This window comes from Passer montanus, unplaced genomic scaffold, assembly GCF_014805655.1.
Source record: "Passer montanus isolate IOZ18808 unplaced genomic scaffold, ASM1480565v1 scaffold78, whole genome shotgun sequence".
Lineage (NCBI taxonomy): Eukaryota > Metazoa > Chordata > Aves > Passeriformes > Passeridae > Passer > Passer montanus.
The window spans coordinates 570,881-590,697 of NW_024373034.1; the positions used below are offsets into that span (position 1 = coordinate 570,881).

Sequence of the window (19,817 nt, forward strand, 5' to 3'; positions counted from 1 at the left end):
ACAGTTGTTTTAGCATATGCAGGTTAAAACTAATTATTAAAAGCAATGCTTCTAAAACAGTACTGATCAGTCTGTGTTTGGGTTGGCCTGGTCCTGCTAGGTTCTGAAGTGATTTAGGCTAAAAATGAAGGCCGCACTCATGGGTAGGAAAAACCAAAAAGTCCAAGAGTGCTTGACTCTGGAACAGCAACAGCAGATGCTTTTCAAAATGAGACTGAAAGGAATGCTCAAAATTACATTTATTTTTTTTAGTTTAACCATTTTCATGTAGAAAACCTGCTTGAATTCTAAAGCGGAGTCACAGTTCTTCCTGGGAAGTGATTTTCTTCTCCTCATCCAGCCTTTAAGGCCAGGAAGTCATGCCCATTGATACTCATGTAAACTTCACAGTTTGAAATATGCCTTTTTCAGCTTTGTTATTTCTTTCTTCTAATTTCTTTCTCTTTTTCTTCCTTGGTGCAAAAAGCTGAGGTCGTTTCTGCAAGTAAGGAAGTACAGCTTGGACCTGGCCTCTCTGATACTTTATGCTTACCAGCTTAGCACAGCTCTTGCCTACTTAGAGAGCAAAAGATTTGTACATAGGTAAGATTTCATACATATTTATCTGTACCTGTGTCTTTTTGTATGTCACTGCTCTTAAAATTTCAGGGAGTGTCATTTTTGCAGAGGTTTCCACTGAAATTACACCCTTTTCAAGGGTGACACCTGCTGGTTCACTCCTGGATTGACTTGGAGCTGGTGCCAGATTTCAGTCGGAATCATTTTCAGTTGTTGCTTTGTGGTTACAGTATTTTTTCAAGCTGTGAGTCAACTGTAATCATTGAAATATAGAAAAGCAAAACAAGGGCAGATGGCTTCTTAAGTAAAGAGGAGGGGAAATAAAATATTTATAAAATACAAGTACTTGCTTAACCAGAAAATGAACCTAAACTTCCTTCATGGTGTGTTTTGGATCTTACTCCCTTGAATGTGAACGTGAGTTTCTAGTGAGAAGAGACTGGCTTCAACCTCTTATTGTGTTCAACTAAGACTTAAAAAAACTCCAGTTATTTAGTAGAATTAATTTTAAAATTAAGCAATTCACTCGTGTTTAAATACTGACTATGTAATTCTGTATATGTGGTGTGGTAATGTATAAGCAAACACTTGCATGTAAATGCTATGCATAGATATTTAGATATTTATGTTAAAACATGTAAATAACAACAGGGGAGAAAAGGAGGCTTAGGGAGGATCTTGTTGCTCTCTGCAGTGAGAACTTGACCTCCTTACTAGGAAACCTCCTATGGGACTGCAATCCTAAACCAGTTCCTTACCTTTGCAGGGCAGGAGATAAATTTTCTTCAGGTGATGATCCTTCACCACCTCATGTTTTGAAGTTACTAGAAATACTGTTTCTTCTGTTTTCCAGGGATATTGCTGCTAGAAATGTGCTGGTGTCTACCACTGACTGTGTGAAATTGGGTGACTTTGGTTTGTCCCGATACATGGAAGACAGTACTTACTACAAAGGTGAGGGGACCTCTGGATCCTTCTTGCAGGCCAGTGAAAACACAGTTGCTTCTCACATTGTTGAGGAATTAACCAGATTTCCTTGGTCTAGCTGGTGCATGTGTATAAAAAGGCAAGTTATTCAACACTTACTTAATGGCAGTAAATTCCTAGGTGTGCTTAAGGAGAAGGATCACAAGGTGTGATTTAAGGTGCAAAAAGCAAATTCACATGTAGGTTCAGATGAATGCTGAGTTTGTGTTGCCATTGTATACTGCATACTTCAGATGCCATTGGACTGGGGAGATACAGTACAAAACTGCCTTTGAAGGCTACTCTTGCCCCATTTTGGATGGAATACTCAGCTTTGGTGTTTCCCACAGCTGAGAGATGTCCTGCAGTGCCTGCGAGATGGGAAATGGGAAACGCAGCAGGAAAATAAAGATTGCATGTTGGGTACCAAACAGTAGCATTCCAAAGCTGGTTTATATTATTAAACCATGACTACATAAATCTCATCTTTAATATTTTTCTGGTTTCATGTATTTTAAATTATCCATTATCTGTCCCCTTACACTCTGCTGTGTTTCCTCATTTTATTTGTCTCACTTTGCTGAGCTACTTTTTATCTTTTTAATTGCTAAGAGGGGAAATAATTTTGATATGATAATTTCTTGGTGTGTCTTGGGGTTCGTTATTGGGGTCTTTAATGGAGGTTTGGGGGATTATTACTATGATTTTGGGTTTTGTTGGTTCATTTTCCATTTCATGTAAAGCCAAACAGTTTATGTATCAATATTTTAAGTACTTCACTGGAGATTGGTTTTGCCTGTGAATTATTTCATTGGGAACATAATCTATTTTTGAGCTCTGTAGTGGGGATAACAGCCTGCTCTCTCTTGCCTTCCCTGTAGCTTCCAAAGGAAAATTACCCATCAAATGGATGGCTCCAGAGTCCATCAATTTCCGACGGTTTACCTCAGCTAGTGATGTCTGGATGTTTGGTAAGTAATAACCAAGTGGGGAGGGTTCTTTGTGTCTTCTTGGACAAGTCCAGTGCTGATTTTGACTCCTATAAATGAATAATTTTTCACCAGTTTTACTGTGCATTCTGAAAATCTGGTTTCTTCCAGTGTGTTTTCCTCCTCTGTATTTTTCTTGCCTTTTCCTGTTCAATAAGCCTGAATTTTCATGGGCTTTTTTACCTCTGGTAAGAAGCTGACAGAAATGAAAGTGCAAGGAAATTAGCTCATAGTTATGACAAAGATTATTTTTGTGTCTTGGTTTTTTTTTTGTGCTATACCATTGTCATTTGCTGTTTCTATGTTGTATTTTGACTTTTTCTTTATGTTGATATGCATTTCCTTGCTTAATGTACAGTCTCCCATGAGATACCCAATTTCCAGATCCTTAGTGCTAGATTCATGCTTAACTTGTCTTTTATAGCTCCTGGCCTCCTGCAAAATACAACCAGAAGCTCATTAAATACAAGTGTAAATAGACATATCCTGAAACCTTGATCTTTTTTCCCAAATATACAACATTTTATATGAATCTGATGTCCTGTGCTCCAGCTGGTGCTGACTGCTGGTCTGTACAGACAGAACACAAACTGTGTTAGGGAACAAAAGTGATGAGACTTGAAATAAGAGCAGGACAGTCAAGAGTTCGCCTTCTTTACAATTTAAAATTTGAATGTTTTTAAGTGAAGGGTTTATAATAGTTTGGAGAAAACTCCAGTATTGTCAAAGTTGGAGAAATGAAGCCTATGGAACATTATGGCCAATTCTAGAGAGACAGACCACATTCTTCTAATGCAGTTTCAATAGAAACTGGTTTATTACACATTTTCAGCACAAAAAATGTGGATCAATGCCAACACTAAAAACCCTCAAAGTGAAAATGCACTCTGCGTGTCGGAACAAGCCAGTTGGAAAAAGGAGTCAGAGGGAAAAGCAAACACATTCTACCTCATAAGAGAGGAGATTTGAATATGAGCAAGCAGTGGTTTAGGGCAGGTAAAAGACTGTGTGAGCCAGCTGTGGGTCACTCAGTAGGTGAGGCTGGTGCTGTGTGTGTAATTCTGCTGCAGGTAAGTCCAAATCACGTCCCTGGTTATGTATTTTGGAAGAAATTGCATTCTTAGTACAAAAGTGGGGTTTGTTTCTCTTTTGACAGCTCTCACTGTTTGCTCACAGTGAAGAAAAGGTGGTTTTGTGTGTGTTCCTCAGGTGTGTGTATGTGGGAGATCCTCATGCACGGGGTAAAGCCCTTCCAGGGAGTGAAGAACAATGATGTGATTGGGCGGATCGAGAACGGTGAGCGGCTCCCAATGCCTCCAAACTGCCCTCCCACCCTCTACAGCCTTATGACCAAGTGCTGGGCCTACGACCCCAGCAGGAGACCCAGGTTTACTGAACTTAAAGCACAACTCAGGTAGGGTTTGACTTCTGAGAGGTCATTTCCTTTGTTCAGAAATATTTCTTTTCACTTAATCTTCTCTTACGGTGTTTTGCTTCTGTGGAAAATATGAGGCATGGTGTTTGGAGTTTTTATCTTCAAATGGCCAGGTTGTTGCTGGTCTTTGGGAAAACTGGTAGAGAAAATGAGATTAGGCAGTAAATTCAAATAACTGGAAATATGAATCACCTCCTTTCTCTCCCAAGAAAAACTCCACGTTTTACTAGCAATTTGTTTATAATTTTAAATACAGTCCTTGGGAAAGGAGGTAAAAAGAATTTAGAGTGATTTTCTAAACAAACATGCTGTGGGCTTCTGGAGTAGAGATGTATCTTAAATAAATGAAGCATCAGGTGAATGCTGTTGGAAGTTACTTTCATGACATGTAACATAATAGTTGCACAGTCACAGCTGTCACAGGGCAATTGCAGAGTGTGCAGTATCATAGACAGAAATTCCTTTGCCCTTTGTAAACCAGGATATAAACTACCTTTGTGTTTATCTTGGAATGAGTGTGAGCACACACCTTGCAGACCAGTCTAAATTCACACCTTAGTTTATTCTGCAGTAATATATTCCAGTGTCTGTATCACCATTTCACCAGACCCAGAGTGGGAGGGATATTTAAGCGTTGAAACAGCACTGAGATAATGTGCAGGCACATTTGATATTTGTGACCAAATTGGGTCACAGATGTTGTGACTTTTGGATTTCATGACTGCTCAGGATGTATTTTGCATAAGTCAGTACAAGCTTTGAGTAACACTTAGGTATTACATACTGGCAATCCACACTGGGAATTCTTGTGATTCATTGTTGAATCCTTTGGTTTTACTTCAGGTTTTGTTTCAAAGTTGTGCTTTGTGGCATGTTTAATTTTCAGCTTTATGTTTTTGCTGTCACTGAATGTTCATGATTTAAGATAATTCACTAGTGGTTAAAATGACAGAATGTAGTTACGATGCTATCTCAGACTTGCTGTATGGAGAACTGGAAGACCTAAAGTTTTTTCCTATTTCTTAAAATTTCATACAATTCCATCATCTGTTACTCTGAGAATTCCTGTGTAGACTAATAATTTGTACAACTAAGGAAAGACTTGACCATTGTCACAGATAATTTCTCATCCTCTTGGAGTTAACACGAAGGGAGGAATGTCAGGTTTGGGTAGAGATTTCAAGAAAAATAAGTGACACAGTTGTATGATTTCGGTAATAGGTAAAAATTGGCAATTCACTTGCTTTTTGTGTCTTTTTTGGCTCTGAAAGTACAGGATGATTAATTTGCAGCTAGGTTGTACTGTTAACTTAAAGCTGGTTGGCACAGATGAGAATGAAGCACTTACAAGAGTGACTGGGAGATGGCTGTGGTGTGTAAACGCAAGCAGGGAGAGTATCTTACCAGGATGGAAAGAGGATGAGTAAATCCAGAGTGTGCCCAGGAGCCTGGCTCTCCTCAGAACCAGCACTCAGGGCATGCAGCAAGGCAGGGTCTCATTGGTTACACATCAAAATGTTTCCCAGTGTGCTTGGGTGAGCTCTGAAACAGGTCACCCAGAAAGACTGTGGAATTTCCATGCTGGCAGACATTGAGATTTTGATTGGAAAAGGCTCAGAGCACCTGGCCCTTGCTGTGCAGGGAGCCCAGCTTCAGCAGAAGATCAGACTTGAGACCTCCAGGCACCTCTTCCATCTCATTCTACATGGAAAATGCACCCAGTGTGGAGGGGTGTTTGCTCCTCTGGTCATGCTGGGAGATTTGAAGCATTGTTTACAGGGCAACCTATCTCCTGGGGCCACTGCAACCCTAAAATCCAGTTTTCACTCTGTTCCCACCAAAGCAGGGAACTTTCTGCCACACCAAACTGGTGACCTTTATCTCCCAAATTTAGGCAGCATGGTTGTCCTTAGAGCTGCTTTTTGCTGCTCCAGGCAGAGCCAGCCTCTCACTGGAAAGGTTGCCAATTCCCTGATGATGAGGCAGTCTCAGGCAGCTAGGGAGGATTGGGTTTCAGAACTCAAATTCCCATGAACTTGCAAAAACAAGCTATTTCCCTGGTGGCCTTTCCCTGTGGTGTTGCTGCTGCTCCTTCTGGATGCTGTCCAGAGTAGTCTCTTCGAGCTGAGAGCAGACTGGATGTTTGCTTGGAGCCAGACACAGCGCTGCAGCATTCATTCCTCTCTAATTTAATGAAAAAAACTCCATGGCTTTGGGAAAAATCTTCTGCATCTGGAATAGCATTGATGGGAGCATAAGCATTCCACGTGCTCTCTGTTATTTGGTGCTTTTCCCGTTTCATAGTAACAGCTGCTTTACCCAAACTGAATTTGCAGCTGATTGTGCAAGGCAAAGGTGCTGATTTCTGCACAATTTATGCACTGTTATTTGTTGCTACATATGAATTTAAGTACTGCTATTAGGGTAGTAATTTTATAGCATTTGATCTGTCTGAAGTGGATGTGGTTGAGTCAGTCTTCCCAGCAAACACAGAAACAAATGGCTGGATTGTGGATTTCCAAATGTAATTTATCCTTGCATTCCAAGTCCCTTTTTCAAGTGGTGGAAGGGAGTTAAAAGTCAGATTAGGTCAGGGCAGTGAGGTGCTACCCTGCTACTCCTGCAATTCTGACTTGGTCAGAATTAGAATATAGGATTTTTTTTTAATTGGGAAGTGTGTGTTGCCTTGCTGGTTTTGTGTAGAAGAGAATTTTTGTCTTGGAGTACATGGTAAATAATATAAAAGGATTTTAACTTTAAACTTTCAAATTAATGTCATTTCATGACATTTTTCACTGTGTCTTGGAACAAACTTTGTTTAAAGTGCCTTTCAAGAACCCACTCTGTTACAAATAGCAAAACAAGGAGCAGTTGTGTCATTGCAGAGGTGACAGTGTCACTGTGGCCCATTGCTGGTCACAGGTTTTACAGAGTGCTTCACCCCACTGGTGTCCTGGGGCTGCAGGTCACATTGAAACAGCTCTAAAAAGAATGGAGGGGGAAAAAGAGACTGATACTATGCTTTTAAAGTCTGATTTTATTACAACAGTGAGATAATTAACTGATGAGAGCTGGACTTGAGCCTTTTTGTCACTGCATTTGATGTAGATCCTGAAACGTTGCTTATAAAAGAAAGTTGGTGAGGGTGAGGGCAGTTTGAGTCTTCTTTTATGGCATTCTGACAAAAAAGAGACTGTAACACATATTTCAAATACATTATGGAGGCTGCAAAATGCTTTGCTATTCTTCTGTTCTTTGCCTTTTGACCATTAAGAATAGTCCGTAATCCATATAAAAGTGCTTTCATATAAGAGCAATATATGCAGGTATGTTTCTTTGCATCCAACTTTGTATTTCTGGTGGCAGAGGAAAAGAGAGAAGCTGATTTTTGAGGGTCAGCACTTAGAGTAGGTTCCCACACCACTGTAGCAGGAGATGCTGGTGCTGCTGTGCCTTTTGGAATATGAGGATACACTTCAGTATTTTAAATATTCCTATACTGACGGTCCCCATAAATGTTTACTTTTCGCTGTCACAGGCCAATTTCAGTAAGAAGTTCTTTGTAAATTAAGTAAGTTTGTCAATTATGCAAACTTTTAATAGTTGAGATTTTTCTTGAGCCTTCACCTTGCTGAGAAGTTGAGTTAAATTTGTCTAGGCTACTTCAAGGTTTGCTAGGGGAACCACGGGGATAGAATTCTCTGCCTGCTCCTCTGCTGCTAAAAATACATGCAGTTTGGGAAAATATGCCTAGATCTGACTTCTCCTGACCTTCTGCAAATTCTAATAAACTGTTCGAGAACTTGAGCAGCTGCACTGAGGAAACGTCAAAAATATCTCTTGGCACACTCTTCCTTCATCCACAGACTGGTCTTCCCTTTGTGAAAACAAAGACCTTTCTGTGAGTCATTTCTATTCCTTGTGGTTTTTTCGAATAGTGCTTCTCTGAGGCATTTCTATTTTATATTCTTGTCAGCAGAATCAAGGGCATCCAAGTACAGATGCTGCTGCAGCCCATCAGCCTCTGGCCAGGCTGCTCTGGGCTGCTGGGAAAGAACCTCCTGATGGCAGTGGGAGAGCAGGGAGGATGAACTGCAGTTGTAAGGCAAAAAACTGAGCCTGTGTTAAGAAAAAGAAGTAATTTCAAAAGAAATTTGTCATTTCTGGTGATACAAGCTGATGGTGTTGCACACTGGAACACCACAAATTAAATGTCTTTGATATTTAGAGGTATTGGGGTTTCATTCCTTTTTATGGAAAACCAGGACTGTGCTGTGACAAATTCCACACATGGCCCCAAATTGTCAATAAGCCATCTCTAAATTTAGCCAGCTACTACCAGCCAACTCCATTCTATTCTTTTGCTCAGATTGGAGCAACTGCTGTATCAACAGCTTGGTTAAAAACCTACATTTTATTTATTTCTCTTTCATTGATCTGGGCACAGTTGTTTTTTTTTTGGTCTTGTTTTGTTGTGGGGTTATTTAATCCTGAGGTCTTGTCTTGAAAAATAATAATCACAGTTCATGGTTGTTGGTTGCATGTTGGCTGCTTTCTCGTGCTGCATAAAAACACTGGATACCTGAGGTGTGAGGTAGCTTTAAAGCAGGGGGTTTGTGGGCTCGAGTAGGAAATCTTGCATTTTCCTTATTCTGAAGGAAGAGAAAGGTAAAATAGAAGGATTCTGTCTTCATTCCCTCTGTTAGCTGTAGCTGTGTTTCCATGGTAGTTCTAGCAGGGTGACTTTTGCAAATAACTTGTCTGATTTTGCTTTTGTTCCACATTCTTGTGTTGCTTCAGCAATGATGGATTGAAATTGCAGCAATAGTTATAAACTTGATTTAGCTGCAGTGAGACAAGATGACTTCTCTGCTTGTTAGAAGTGGCATAGTTTGGGGTTTTTTTGGCTGAGTAAGGAAAAGCAAAGTTCTTGTCTCCAGCAGGAATTTATTCTTGAAATAAGCAGTGAAGTTCCACGATGAGAATAGATTGCTGGAGTTGATCTCATCCCCTGAATGAGTAATTCTGGGTGGTTGTTTAGCAGACTGAACAGGAGATTATAAACTCAGAACTTAGCTTTGTTTCTGGAAACTCCTGAGTGATAAAGAAGCTGGAGTAGCTCCTCCACAGGATTGCCTTTCCCCTGGGGACAGTGATATGGAAATAATCTGCCCTGCTCACATCTCCAGACTGTCCGCGTAGCGTGCGGCTCCAAGGAATTGGCAGCTCCCTCTTTCAAAGCTTCTCTCTGAGTCTTTTTCAAATGGCAAATATCCAACATTAATAAGCCACATAGCAGAGCTGGGAGGAGGCTGGCTGTGGGGGCAGCAGGAGCACGTTCAGCTTCAAACAGGCTTTTTAATAGTCAGAACAGTGGTAAGTAGCAAACTGGTTTTACTACTGTCTTGTACTTTGTGAAAATGCAGCCTTTTGACCTGAATGCTTAGAAGCTGAGTGAATGCTGTCAGATCTTTCTGTTTTGCTAAATTGCTTTGCTGAATGTGTTCCTGGTTAGGCTAAAACGTTAAGAGCTGAAGAAGTATTTTTGACTGCTTTCTTTTAAAAAAGAAAAAAAAAATCCCAGTGATCTGAAGCTCTTGATTTTCAGTAAAGAACATTTTCGGTTTGTTTTGAACCTTTGCAGCAGTTCAGTAGAATATTTTCTTGTGAAGATTAAGCTTTCATGCAAGTAAGTGCTTGATTGATTGTCTTTGAGGACTTCTCTGTGTAATTGCACATAAAAAGAACCGTTATGGAAAAAAAATTGTGTGTGAGATCAACCACAGCTTTCTGAAAATTGATGCTGTTTTCATTGTTAAAAGCACCCTGGTAATCCTACAGAAATATTTCTTCCTGATACTGGTTTTCAGACACAAAACCAGCGTATGTAAAATAAGTTGTCTCTCAGTAATTTTATAGCATTTCAAGTTAAGTACTGTTTATTAGTCTGAAAAATGCAAGTGCTGTGGGGAGAGGTTTGTTAGTCACTGAAACTGGAGTTTTGCTTGATTGCAATGTGTTTTCCTTAGTACAATACTGGAGGAAGAGAAGCTGCAGCAAGAAGAACGAATGAGAATGGAATCCAGGCGACAAGTCACGGTGTCCTGGGACTCAGGAGGATCAGATGAAGCTCCTCCCAAGGTAGCTAAGACTGCAAATTACATCTGTTTAACAAAAAACAAACAAACTTTCTTTTTAGTCCGCTTATTTCTTCAAAGCCTGCCCTGATGGGTTGGTTCAAACCACGGCATTTTGGCCAGTTCTGTCCCCATCTGGGAATTTTTGCCTGAAATGACCCAGCTCTGCTTGAGCTGTGCTGAGAACTGATCTGGGCTGTGATACTGCTTTAAAGATTTTCTGTTGCTACTTGAAATTGTAAAAGAAACCCGTAGCTGCCACAAAACTGTCTCCTGGCTTTTCCTTTTCCTTCTTGCTTGTAGCACTCCTGTAAATTGTTGGCTAATGAGCTCTCAGGCCAGCGTGAAGTTTATTTATAACACACTAGTGACAGGACAGGAGTCAGCTAATTGCATTTTCCTTCTTCTGGACAGAAAATGAGGGGTTTGTTTCCAAGGAACGTACGTGGTTTAGTTTCCACTTCATTTTCATTTCTGTCCTGTTTGGATGTCACTGATGGGTTCTGCAGCTGTGGGAGTCCAACCTCACCAGTTCTCTCTCAGTCTGCTTCCCCTCAGAGTTATTTTTGCAATTATTGTTGCTTAGAAGTTCAAGCCTGTATTTTGAAGAATTTAATTTTTATGCAGTCACCACTGTATTGTCTGTGTCCTGATAGCTTGTGGTGAATTCCTGGAGCTCCCTGATCCTGGGATAATAATTAATATTAATTATGATAATAATTCCAGGAGTATTTGTGTGGCACGTTGTGCTGCACACATTCCCCAGCAGTCATAGAAAGGCAGCTTTTTTTTTGGTTTGAAGGGAGGGGGAGGATTTGTGTTTGTCTGGGGATTTTGGGATGTTTTTCCTCTCTAATTCCAGGTTGTTGCCTGATAGATCAGATTTCTGAGCACAGTTTTGCATTTTGGTACCTTGATGGCAAGCAGAAAATGTGGGAATAGAATTGCTGCTTTCATTTCAGAGTTAGAAACAGCAAACAATCCATCAACCTGTTTAGTCATCTGAGATGAATTAGTAGGGTTTGGTGTTTATCTAAACTGATAATGTCCCAAGTTACAGAAGCAGATAAACTGCATAAATTGGACAAGTATAATGCTATATTTGAAATGAGCACCTTTGTGTGTGATGTATGAACTGAAACACTTGACCAAAGGTGTGTTAAAAATGCAGTTAATTCTTCCACTGGAGAGAATCTGTTTTGAGGGGGTTGCCATGTCCTTGTAGAAATATACTGTATTTCTGATGCTGTTGTTGGTTAGCTTTTTTTTTATACATTTCTTTTGTGTAAAATATGGGTGTTTGACAGTGGCATTGAAACAAGTGGAATCTTGTAGGTATGAGGTTTTAAGTGTCTCTTTACTTATTATCTAATTTTCTAATGTGACAACTGATTTTTTTTATTCTTTTGCTGATTCATTGTAAGCGTTGCAGATTGTTGCAAGTCTTAAAACTCCTGCACATCCTCAAACAATTACCAGGTCTCACAGTCCATGCTATGAAATCACTTGTATCTCACAGCGATATTTCTGTTAGAACCCTAAGACAGAAAACATCCTAGTCCAGAATGAGAATGAATTTTTTCATCAAGCAGTGATAAATTCTGCAGTCTCCAGTTAATGTGGTTCCCTTTAACTGCCAGAAGAACTGAGAGAGCCCTTTGCAGAATTATGAGGTTTGGGGTTTTTTTCCCCTCTTTGGTTGATTTTTTTCCTCCTGAAATACCCAGCAATGCTGTTCCTTATTCAAAAAGAAACCCTCAACTATACCTTTGGAGAATATGATCAAAAGCACTTTCCATGTTGAGGTAATTAGCTACACAGAAATTAATCATCAGAACTAACTTTATACCTCAGAATACCACATGGAAATAGCCATGCAAATAAATCCATTTGGTTTGTGTTACTCTTACTGAAGCAAAAGAATTTACTTTTGGGAACAGTCACAAAAGCAGCAAATTAACAGCAGAAATTGGAAACAAGGCTGTATTGCACCTAGAAATTTGATTTAAGACTTGGGTTCTTAGATGATGTTCTCTCTAGAGTTGAACAGAACAGAGCAGGTCATTGAGTGCAAGCAATTAAATAAATACAAAGAATTCACAGAGCAAGAATTATTTATTGACATACCAAGCAAACAATTCAGCTGCATCCATTGCCAAGCAAAAATGGAGGAAAACTTAATTTTAGTTGTTTAAAAGAAGTGTAATTACAGAAAATCTGTTTTGGGGTTATTTTCAAGTTTGCCAAACCTGTAAATGTTTGTCTCACTGAAACATAATTTTCTGCTTAGTTGTGTGTATTTAATGATTCTAAAAATCCCTTTTTTTTACAGCCCAGTAGACCTGGTTACCCCAGCCCCAGATCCAGTGAAGGGTTTTATCCAAGCCCACAGCATATGGTACAGCCAAATCATTACCAGGTATTACATTTAATATGCACTTAATGCCATGCATTTTTTGGGTTTTTTTGGTTTTTTTGTTTTTTTTTTACAAATGTGGCTTCTATATCCTAGATGCAGCTGGTGGGATTGATGCACTTCTTACATGGTTTATTTTAATTTGATTGAGTTCTGAGTTTTGTTTTACATAGGAAAGAAACCCCAACTGAGCCTGGTAGGTTTACTCCAGATGGCAAATATTTCCACATCTGATGTGGTGCTCAGATTCCTGAAACTGCAGCAAAACACATCAGACATTTCCATATTTATTGAGGCAGTGTGGTGTTCATGTTGACATTTGTGCTGAGCTGTGAAATCACTGGTTTTATAAAATGGCATTAACTGGGGGCCTTTCCTTGGGGTCATTGGTATTTGATTTTCTGTGTCCTGATAGCTGCTGCCTTTAGCTCTACCATGTTGTATACTCACAGGTTATGCTTTTCTTCCTAAAACTGCTGAAGAAATTCAGAACAAAAGGTTGTCTTTAAAGAACTTTAAGCAATTTTAGGTTTGGTCAAGGCTACAGCCATATTACAACTGTCTCAGTCAAGGGGATTTTTTCCATGAAGAGAGGGAGGTTTTCATTGATTTAATAAGTACTTTAGGCTCATTAAAACTACTTGGATTTTCCTGTGGAGAAGTTCCCAGGCCACTCAGCTCAGCACACTAATTACATGCTGCCACTCAAGCCTTAAGCCTGTAAGATACAGCAGGGGATACATTTTTATGGGTCTCTGTAGGGTGATGTTTGCAGGATCCTATTAACTGGGACATGAGCTCCGCATGTGGAGCTCTTACATATGTATCTGTGGATTGAGTTTTGTTCTCAGAGGACTTTGATCTCCTTACCTGCAGAGGTTAGAGCATGCTCTGATGCTGCTGGTTTGATAGGCACCATAAAATAGTCATCCTCAAAAGCTGTATTTCTGTACTGTTGCAGTTATTCTAAGATAGTTATGATGAGCATCCTCAAAGGCTTAAAACAGGGGTGTCATATTTTGAATCAGCTTCCTTCTTCTGATGTTGCTTCCCCTTCTTCCTCTCAGTGACTGCTTGAATTGAGTCATTTGTCTGCTTTCATATCTTGGAGGGGATGTTTCCATTATGGGGAAGCACAGGTCTTACTAATATCTCTGTTTTTTATCTTTTTTTTGCCCCTTAAAGGTGTCTGGCTATCCTGGTTCTCATGGAATACCAGCCATGGCAGGCAGCATTTATCCTGGGCAGGCTTCTCTCCTGGATCAAGCAGATTCCTGGAACCATCGGCCTCAGGAAATATCGGTGTGGCAACCAAACATGGAGGTAGGAGATCTGACACATCTGCTACCGTGTTCTGTACAGTCCAGTGCACTTTTTATTATTATAAATTGTATTGCTTCTATTATTTAGGTAGATCTGTTACAGGAAAATGAGGTTTTCTGGTGCTATTAAAATTGCCTCACTGCAGTGGACTGGGAGTCAGGACTGAATTGTTTTTTAAATAAATCATTCTGTGTGAGGCTGGGCATGAAGTGTCACTTCACATGAATTCTTGATGAAGTTGTTACTACTTATCTAACTGAGCGATAGCAAATATTTGGTGCTTGTTAAGAGAAGGCTTTACTGGAACTTAGTGCTGTTCACAGAGATGGGAACACTCATAAAAAAACCCTCTTGGGAGATACCCAGCACAGCTGAAGGACTGAGGCTTCTTTGTGACTTATCCAGAAGAGAAAATGAAAGGGTCTGAAAGATTGTTCCTGAGCTGAATTCCTTCTGGGTGCTCTCCAGCCTGTCATGATTGCACTGAGCTGTTGAAGAACATCAAATTAATTCCCCCTTTAACTTTCTGTCTTTTTTTTTCTTGTTCTTCGCTGTTGTACGCTTTTTAATTCCATTTTTTCCTTCCACAAAGATTCAGTTTGTGCAGCTTCTCTCTTAAATTTTTTTTCTTCTCTAACCATCTCTATTCGCTGTGTTCCTGATAAACATTTAAGTGGTCTCTGAAATACAGGGAACTTTGCTACCAAATTTCCCTTGGCTTTTTAAAAAACAATAATTTATACACTATTTCCTAATGATTTCCAGGCAGCATTGGGGTATGGTATGTGGAGTATTTGTAAGCCTAAGATAGCCATAAATATTTGGTCAAAAATTCATTAAAAAACGTTTTTGTGACATGCTTTGTAAGCTTAACACAGCCGTAAATATTTGGACAAAAATTCATTTAAAATGTTTTTGTGACATGCTTTGCCACTGTTGGCTAACACTGAATAGTGTATTTGTTTTGATTTTAAAAAATGTATCTTGCGGCTTTTAACAACTGGATATTTACATTATTGCTCAAGACCAAGAAAACAAAATTCATAAGTCTGATTTTGTTGTCCAGCTTAAATGAAGTGCAACACAGGAAGTGACAGTGTTGCTGAAAAACAGAACAGAATCTTTCAGATCTTTTTTGGTTGCAGTGACTAAGAGCAAGGCAGATAAAACCTTTAGGGTTGGAAGACGTTTCCTCCACTGCTCTGCTTCAGCTTTTGAGGAGTTGAAGAAACTCTGCTTGACTGCTGCTGAGAATTGACTTCTAAAAATCTTTCCTTTTATAATCTCTAAGTTCTTGCACCTGTTCATAGGAATTTTATATTGTGAGACTGAGTAAATTTCCTGTGGATTGTAGGATTCAGGCACTTTGGACATCCGGGGGATGAGCCAGGTTCTGCCCACACACCTCATGGAGGAGAGATTGATACGGCAGCAGCAGGAGATGGAGGAAGATCAGCGCTGGCTCGAAAAAGAAGAACGATTCCTGGTAATTCTTTGTTTCACAGAGCTTCTTAATTCCTCCTGATTCTTGGTTTTTGTATTGCAGCTGGTTAAAACTGGTCATTTCTGTAAAATGGGAAAATTTACAGGATACAGGACCCCAAAATGTGGGTTTGGAAACAGGTTTTAAAATAAGTGTTCGGCTAGTGAGAACTGTATTTCAGATCTCTTGAACAGCTGTGGCTTTTGGTGAATCTCATTTTATCCAGTTGAGTGTTTGTGTGGGGGAAGTTGTGGGTATAATTCTGTGCCCATCTGGAGGTTGCCTGTTGCTTCTTACACAGAACTCTACCCCTAAAGAAGATGTAACCATCAGCCATCTAAGGGTTGTGGCTGTGGTAAGTGTTGTACCCAGCCTTGCCCTAGAGGAATAAGGGCACATATTAGTGGGAAGAAATAATGTAAGAGAGAGCTCTGTGAGGAGGGAAAAGCTCTGAACTGCTCCATGAGCAGGAAGAAGAAATCATTGGTAATGGGATGTTCTGGTGGTGTTTCTTTTCAATTCCACAGTTTTTTGTTGTCAGTGTGGTCCACTGGTGTGTGTTTTTTTGCTTCTGCTCTGGCTTCCCACTTGTCTAAACTGAAGTTCAGTGTTAAATTTCTCCAGCTTGAGGCTGATGCTACAGATGGAGTAGAAGGTGGGAGTAGAATGTCACCAGGAGCCTGTGGGTGCCTGAGGCTCACGCACAGGGATAATTGACAGTGCTGTGTGTGGGTTGTGACAGACAGCAGCCCTGTGCTTGGCCTTAGGCATATTTCAAGGAATGGAGTTTGGAAATCTCCTGTGTTGGAGCTGCTGGTAGATGCCCCCATGTCCAGGACATTTTCTGACTGAGATCCACATTGTGCCTGAGCTAAGCAGTGACTTTTGATTAATGGGTGTTGAAACTGGTTTCCTTCTAAGTCCCCTTGGGAATTTGTAGTTTCCCATTGGGATGACAGCAGACAAACCACTGTGCCCAGATTGCTTGGCCTGAAGAGAGAGGGGGGAAAGGAAAATTTCTTCCCTAATTTAGGCATTAGCTTTTCCAGTCTTGTGTGGCACCAGTTGCTTGTGACCTACACAACCCAGGAGGTCAGACTCATCCCACTGACAGTTAAAACTTTAAAGATGGTAAAGAACTTTTTGTGGAATCAGCATTCTGAGAATGAGGCATTGACATTTGCAGGTGGTGGCAGTAGGTTGTGTGGGAACTTTCTACAGAAAACTTTCTGATTTTTTGTGTAGAAGAAATGATTTCTTTGTAGTGTTTATTGATTCAGTCTCTGGACCATTAGGGTGTTTATCATCCCCCAAATCTGTTTGGGAAAGATTTGCTGTGTTTCCACTTTGTTTTAGTTTTGTTGTGAGGAAACACCATCTCTCTTGCATCTATTCTGTTGAGGAATTGGAATCCATAAGAGACTTCAATTCTTTTTCTTTCCACTTTAACATTTTGACTGTACAGACTTTGAGGTTCACCCTTGGATGCCTATTACAAATTTATACCCCATGTTAGGAGCTAAATGAGCTGCTGGTAGTCACAGGGTGCCTTTGAGCCCATAGCAGGATGTGTGTCAGGAGAATATTCAGTTTATAGATGGGTGTTTCTTGGAAAAGGAATGTGGGTGAGATTCTAAGTTTAGCCCTGAGGAAGTGAAGATGTGGAAAAGTCGTTGTGGGGAGTCACTCTTGGAAGCCTTGCAGATCTCTCCACAATTCAGATATGAGAGTCCAAACGTGTGAAAATAAGTAAATTTATTGAGGCATTAAGGCCATATAATGATGTCCAGCATAGAAATAAGCCAGGTGTTACACACACATGCTCCTTGGCCAGTGTCCTCTAGTGGGTGACAATTGACATTTGTGCCCTGGGAAGAAGGGCCTCCCCTATATTCATTCCAGGTGATTTAGGGAGAAGAAATCTGGCCCTTCCTTGCCTACTTTAGACAGGTTTCAAATAATATTTGTCCTTTTCAGCACAGAGAACAACAGAGTAGAGTCAGATTTTAATATTTAACTTACTTAACTATAATATTTAACTTTTGTAACCATGTGTAGTGTTCTCAGTGTAAACTGTCTGCTTCCAAAAACAGCTCTATTTACCCAATCCTCAGGCTCTACAGCACATCCCACTTGTACTACTGAGAGCTGGACTCACAGGGGAGCAACTGCAAATGATTTATTGTAAGACACTGCAACAAGATGAAAAATCCTCTGTGGGATTCTGTTAGTACAATTTTTGTTTCTCCAGAGTAACACCAACTTGCTCATGACTTGAAATTTATTGCTGCTTCTGCAGGGAGAAAATACAACTCACAGCACAGTGGTCCAAGGATAAACAGCACTGATGCTGCTGGAGGGGACTCCCCAGATGGGGAATTCAGTGCAGTGGCATTGAAATGGAAATGTGCTGGTCTTTGGGGAGGTTGTTATCAGTGTAAGCAGTTTGCCTGAAACTGCTCCTTGGAGAACATGGGACTAGTTAGTACTTGAAAGCATAAAAATGTTGTTTTCAAGCTGCAGCCTTAATATAATCCAAAATTCTGGAAAATCTGCTGTAAAAAGAGAAAACAAACAGGTCTCTCCTGGTGGGAAGCTCGCAAAAGAAAATAAATCCATTGTGTAAAAACTGAAGAGTAAAGAAGTGTTTGATTTTAAATTGTACCAAATATGTTCATTGGAGAGTGAGGAGAGAATTGGTGAAAGGGTTGATTTTGGGGGGTCCAGGACTGACACTCCCTCCCAGCCCCTGACAGGGGGGGAGGCAGCACTCCAGGTCTGCCAGCTTTAATGGACACTGATTAAAACTTGTGATGATTAAATTTTCATGCTCTATTGATAAATGTGCTGTGGAGAGGAGCATCTCCAGGAAGGACAGAAATAGGTGAATTATTTTTGAGAAAGCTGAAATGGAGACACAAAACATTACTGCACCTAAATAAAGCTTGATGCAGATCACTACAGGACAGTCTTTGTACAGGGCACATTCAGGTAGAAGATGAAATGGCTTCATTACAAACAATCTAAAACAATCAAAAATTATCTCTGAACATTTTATACATCTCTTCTTTTAGGCCCATTTAATTGCTTGCTCCTTCCTTTATTTAGAGTTTCCACTTTGAACCTTCCTTTTTGGCTGTGCTGATGTTATGTACATTATTTTTAATCAGATAAATAAAAATATATATGTGCATGCCTGTAAGTAACTCCTCAGCAGACAGAACTTTGTACTAAGAAATTTATAGTCCCTTCTGGGATAGCTTAAGAAGAAATAACTCACATATTTTCCTTATCATGCTTGGGTTTGTTGTTTTTTTTTCTGAAATTCCCACATAGCTGTGGTTTTTGTCCTATTTTGACACTGAGAACTGCAATTCAAGTCTAATTGATGTGAACTGTTGCTAAAATAAGATTCTAATTTTAAGCCTGAGAAAATCCCACCAAGACATTACAATTCAGCATGGCCTGAGAACTCCAAGGCTTACATATTCTTTTATTAGCAAGTAACCAGAAATACTGGAAATAAAGTGGATTATGTCCCACTTTGTCAACATACACATCCTGTCTGAAAATTCCTCTTGACATTTCCAAAGATTTCAGATAGTAGGCTTATTTATTTAAAAAAAAATCCATTTACTTTTGAAGGACTTAATTTTTCTGTAAGATTTTAACAACATACAATTCTTTCTCTCTGTGGTTTTTGGAAGTCCAGAGCCTTGGCAGGGACTGGGAAGATGGGAGGGTGTTCTTTGGGGCTGTGAAATGGTGTGTAAAGTACAGAACAGGTTTGGTATGAGGCTGACTGTTGACCTAGAGAATGTTGCATTAATCAGTATTAAAAATCCAGCAATGCATTGCTGTTGTGGCAGAAAGAGGGGCTCAAAGCTTTTGCAGCTGCAGAAGTGGAAGAATTGCTGCTGAATAATACTTTAAAATACAATGGGAGTTTGATCATCAAAATCACCTTTACTGTACAATAATTTGCCTTCTGACATTTTCACATCTACACAGAAAAATAAATCAGAAAATAATTTAGTCAAATGGGAGTTGTTAGAATTTATTAGAACATTAAAATCAGTAAATATATAATTGGGACTTTACTCAGTCATGGGACACAAAAGTTGAACATTTCTCTTTTGTTCCATGTGTTCCTGACTACCCAGGTTTTGATGGAGAATGTTTGTGGAAGTTGAAAGAAGTTTCTGTCCTGCTAAATGATTTTTTCCTTATTTCTGAGGTGGAGCTGTGCAGGTCACAGGGGTGCAGCTGCTCAGGGTCCCTCAGCTTTGCTATCACCCCCTGGCACTTGGGATCTGCAGTTTAGGATCAGGTTCTTGGAGATGCCAGGGCAGCACCACAGCCTTGTTTGTGTGGAGGCCAAGTTAATAATCACCATTTTTGTGATATTTGATGAGCATTTGCAGCAATTCCTGGGCTGTGGGTTGCGTGCTGTCCAAGATGGGAAATCCTGGAGGGAACTCAGCGTGCTGCACTTTGGCTTCTCTGGAGA

At 40.0% G+C, this 19,817-nt stretch overlaps 1 protein-coding gene across 18 annotated transcripts in view; it reads left to right on the forward strand.

Moving 5' to 3' along the window:
• PTK2 (protein tyrosine kinase 2) overlaps positions 1-19,817 on the forward strand; it is a 188,926-nt gene that overhangs the window by 156,907 nt on the left and 12,202 nt on the right. For 17 of the 18 annotated variants that reach the window (XM_039731528.1, XM_039731525.1, XM_039731526.1 and 14 more), the window contains 8 exons: positions 467-582; positions 1,412-1,512; positions 2,406-2,495; positions 3,723-3,927; positions 9,978-10,089; positions 12,418-12,504; positions 13,687-13,824; positions 15,179-15,310. In XM_039731528.1, the coding sequence (XP_039587462.1) occupies positions 467-582; positions 1,412-1,512; positions 2,406-2,495; positions 3,723-3,927; positions 9,978-10,089; positions 12,418-12,504; positions 13,687-13,824; positions 15,179-15,310 (981 nt within the window). Of the gene's footprint in view, positions 1-466; positions 583-1,411; positions 1,513-2,405; positions 2,496-3,722; positions 3,928-9,977; positions 10,090-12,417; positions 12,505-13,686; positions 13,825-15,178; positions 15,311-19,817 lie in introns of those variants that run through there. The other variant, XM_039731531.1, reaches the window with a different exon arrangement.